Source organism: Ceratina calcarata, unplaced genomic scaffold (genome assembly GCF_001652005.2).
Source record: "Ceratina calcarata isolate Rehan_Ccalc_2016 unplaced genomic scaffold, ASM165200v1 scaffold100.2, whole genome shotgun sequence".
Taxonomy (NCBI): domain Eukaryota; kingdom Metazoa; phylum Arthropoda; class Insecta; order Hymenoptera; family Apidae; genus Ceratina; species Ceratina calcarata.
In genome coordinates this window covers 67,516-71,231 of record NW_017130863.1, presented here as the reverse complement: position 1 = coordinate 71,231, position 3,716 = coordinate 67,516, and the positions used below count along the sequence as shown (strand labels likewise).

Sequence of the window (3,716 nt, the reverse complement as noted above, 5' to 3'; positions counted from 1 at the left end):
GTGCTTCTATTTAGCCGGACTATAAATCCTTGAGAAAAACGATTTGAAGGTTGAGTTTGTAGCAGTTTTTAATAAATTGCCAGCAGCCGAGCTGAAACGATTTGTCCCGGGCGTTCGAAAACAGAACGGGAACACATGAAGGAAGGAGAGAAAGAAAAGAGACTCTCTTCTGTTTACCACGTGTCTTTTTCTTTTTGCTCCAATAGCGTCGTACACATGTATGTACATCTGCTGGACACTTGGCTGACTTTTCCTTTCCTCTTTCTACCTTTTGTCCCTTTGTCAATGCATCCTGTGTCTCCCGTCATGATATTAAAACGTACACAATTTTTGTTCGTTAGTCAAATAACGTTGATTCAATGGATCGAAATAAAATGCAATGAATTTAATCAGAAATTTATAGTTCAGCCTTGCGTTTTAATCTAATACTATTTTATGTTTCTTTATTTTATCTGCGTTATTGTAATATTAATAATATTAGAAAGTACAATGTTAATATTAACGAACGATTTATATATTACCAGAAAATAACTGGTAAGCTTATTGTTGCTGTTTTATATAATTACGGACAGGTTTACAAAGGAAATTGTAGGGAACATGTATAATCGTGTGCAAACCGGATAAAATGAAGGCAAAACTATCCGGACGAGCGACTTTCACCCGATTCACTTTCCCTTTCTCTCTCTCTCTCTCTCTGTCTCTCTTTTTCTCTCAATCGATTCTTGTCATTTCTGTAATTTAACTTATCGAAACTTTACTTCCAGGTCGAGATTAATCCATTTCCGCCCACTTCTTCTCTTGGTAAGTACCTATAAATATGTATCAAATTTTTTTCCAAGCTCTCAACTTCTATCAGTTTGAAGAATTTTATATGGATTTCAATTGGTCGTATATAAACTGGATTTTTATACAAAGATTTTTATACTTAGTTGAAGAAATGTATTTTAGATATTTACGTCTGGCCTTTATATTTTATATACATATGTATAAAATCCTCGATCTCGTTTCAAGTTATTCGTACAATTAGACATGGAAATGATCAACTTTGATCACCCAAAAATTTATAAATCATGTTGATCAATTTTATTCTAATAAATATCTCAATGAAATTCAAAGCACTGACCATGAAATTATAATCTACGTTAATCGTTTCTTTTTGGTTTTTCAAATTACTTAATTAAAGCAGTCGAGCAATTGGAAATGTAAACTAGCTTCGACGAATATTTTAGATTATCCGAACCTAATTTTAGAACGTCTAAAGTGTTTACCTTGGAACCGACAATTATTATTTGTCAGGCGATGTCGAAAGATCGAATGGATCATCTCTTATCATTTATCTCTACGATAACAATACATTGTCCATCATTTACTTTATATGATTGATCAATAACAATCCACTGGTTGATTCTGATATAATCCTAATGTGTCAGAAGTCCAATTTACGGGTGTCATGGTTTTTCTCATGGCATACGGGCCGATGAGGGTTTCGCCCTCGGACGAGGGAGGCTTTTCAACCCTCCGAGAAACAGATTCACATGCGTAACACATATAACGGTTAATGGGGGAGTCAGTTTTCGTTATGGTGGTCTAACTATGTACATTATAGATATCATGAAATGATGCATGCGGGCTCTTCATGTTACCGTGAACTAATTTCAATCCCCTGTTATTGACATTGTTCCCCTGAATGCTCTGAATATCGATTTCCAAATGAGGTGACCATTCCATAGGAATTTTGTCCTCTCTCTCTCTGACCGTTGAAGCTCTTTTGGTATTTAGAAAAGAGAATCTACAATTTAATATTTTTTAATTCATCTTGTTGAAAAATATTGATGATAATTTAGTAACGGGAGATACAGTAGAAGAATTTTTGAATAAGTGCTCGGTGTAAAACCGAGCCAGTTAATATCTCTTCACAGCTTCCTTAAATAAAAGATAGCAGCGAATTTTGCTGATAAGAATAAAATCCATCCCACGTTCTCAAATACGTACGTTTTGTAAATAACAAGTTTTATAGAGAACACAAAGTGGGAAACAGTTTAGAAGTAACCTTAAGATCGTAATTAGAGATGTTATCTCGTAATCCTTGAAGTTGTAAGTACGTACAAGTATGTGTAAGGACTTGAGTTTCAGATACACATTCGATAGTTACCTTTAATGGTTCTTTAGAGATGTCGCAAATTTCGTGTCTAAAGTTCTAGTTTATCGTACAATGTAATACTTTAATCTTGATTTTAAGATAATTCTTTATATATGTATATAACGACAGTTTGTTGTATTTATGTTAGATAACGTATTTGTTATACGTGTATGATAGTTTGTCTTTTTCAGTTTGCTCTACTGGTTCACTGAGGGATTTAACTTGAGATATGGTAAATTTCATGCGTAGGGTCTTAATATATTATCGTACGACGTGAACAATGTTTACATTGTGAAATAGCTAGTGCTCGCACAGTTTCCTCCCTCTCTCTCTCTCTCTCTCTCTCTCTCTCTCTCTCTCTCTCTTTTTTTTTTCTCTCTCTCTTTGTCATTTCGTTGTTCTCGAAAGCTAATATTATCCTTAACCGTTTAGTCACGCAGATTTGCCTCTCTGTTAGTAATTTGTATAACCGACGATTTGAAATAATTAGGTATAACAACAACAGTTTCATTAAATGTATTGTTCAACCGAGATTATAATTGATTTATTATAACTGACAAATAATAACAGAGAAATCTGTAATGTAATGAAACAAATTGAAAATTTGTTGTAAGGAACGAGATAGAAATTAGGGGTTGAAGGTCCACGCCTGTGGGGTTGAACCACCGATGCTATTCGCCAATGGGGTTTTCCCAAAAATCCAAAGGGGGTAGTTTTTCTAAATGCGTACTTGAAAGAAAGAGCGAGGCGTGCATGTGTGATACATATATATATATATATACGACTTATATACAAGACGAAACGTGTTTTGTTACGATTCTGCGCAGTTGCCAGATTTTCGTTTGAAATCGGTGGGGAACGGCGGCGTTGGGGCTCGGGACCAGCGTCCATTGGTCGAGGCTCGAAGTCAGAACGGAGCGTCGGCCAAGCGATTCTTAGCTGGCATCAGTTCGCATTCGGAGGCCAAGCGAGCTTCGTCTCTACCGTCGAAATTACATACGAGAACGGTTGTTTTTTTTGTTTGTTGTTTTTTTTTTTAATTGCCCTCCCCGGAGAAATACGGGTGTCGTGATACAAAGTGCCAAGTACACTCTCTCGCTCTCTCCGTATCGGTGGATTTTTTATTTTAATTATTGAACGTGACGATCGGCCGAGAATAAACCAAAGAGAGGTGACCGTTCGCAAATCGGTCTTTAATTAATTAATTAATTATCGAAACTCGTGACTCGCAGTGGTGCCTTCTAAATGTTCAGATCCGAAAATTCATAGGCAAGTGAGGAAAGTTCCTTGGTGTTATTACAAGCGTTGTAGTACATACATAAGAACGTTCTCCAAAGGGCGTTCGTTAGGTGACGAGAAGAGGAGCAAGACTTCAGTGTGATCCTTTTTTTTTTGAGTTTTTGTGCGCGAGATATAAACACGAAAGGGAAGATGTCGACCGCAGTCATGAGCACGCCCATGTTCGAATGTAGCGAGCATCTTTTTAAGGTAAGAATCTTCATTTATATAATTGTATATCATTTCGTACGTCTTGCGACTGATATGATACAAGGTTAACAAATACAGTTTTGAACGA

General features: G+C 36.1%; 1 protein-coding gene across 1 annotated transcript in view; it reads left to right on the top strand.

Annotated features, from left to right (window-relative positions):
* Nucleotides 1–3,034: 3,034 nt before the first annotated feature.
* The window catches only part of Tis11 (Tis11 zinc finger protein), a 14,803-nt gene continuing 14,121 nt past the window's right edge, over nucleotides 3,035–3,716 (top strand). The window contains exon 1 of the mRNA XM_018035961.2: nucleotides 3,035–3,628. Coding sequence (XP_017891450.1) covers nucleotides 3,572–3,628 — 57 coding nt within the window. The 5' untranslated portion in view covers nucleotides 3,035–3,571. The remainder of the gene's footprint in view (nucleotides 3,629–3,716) is intronic.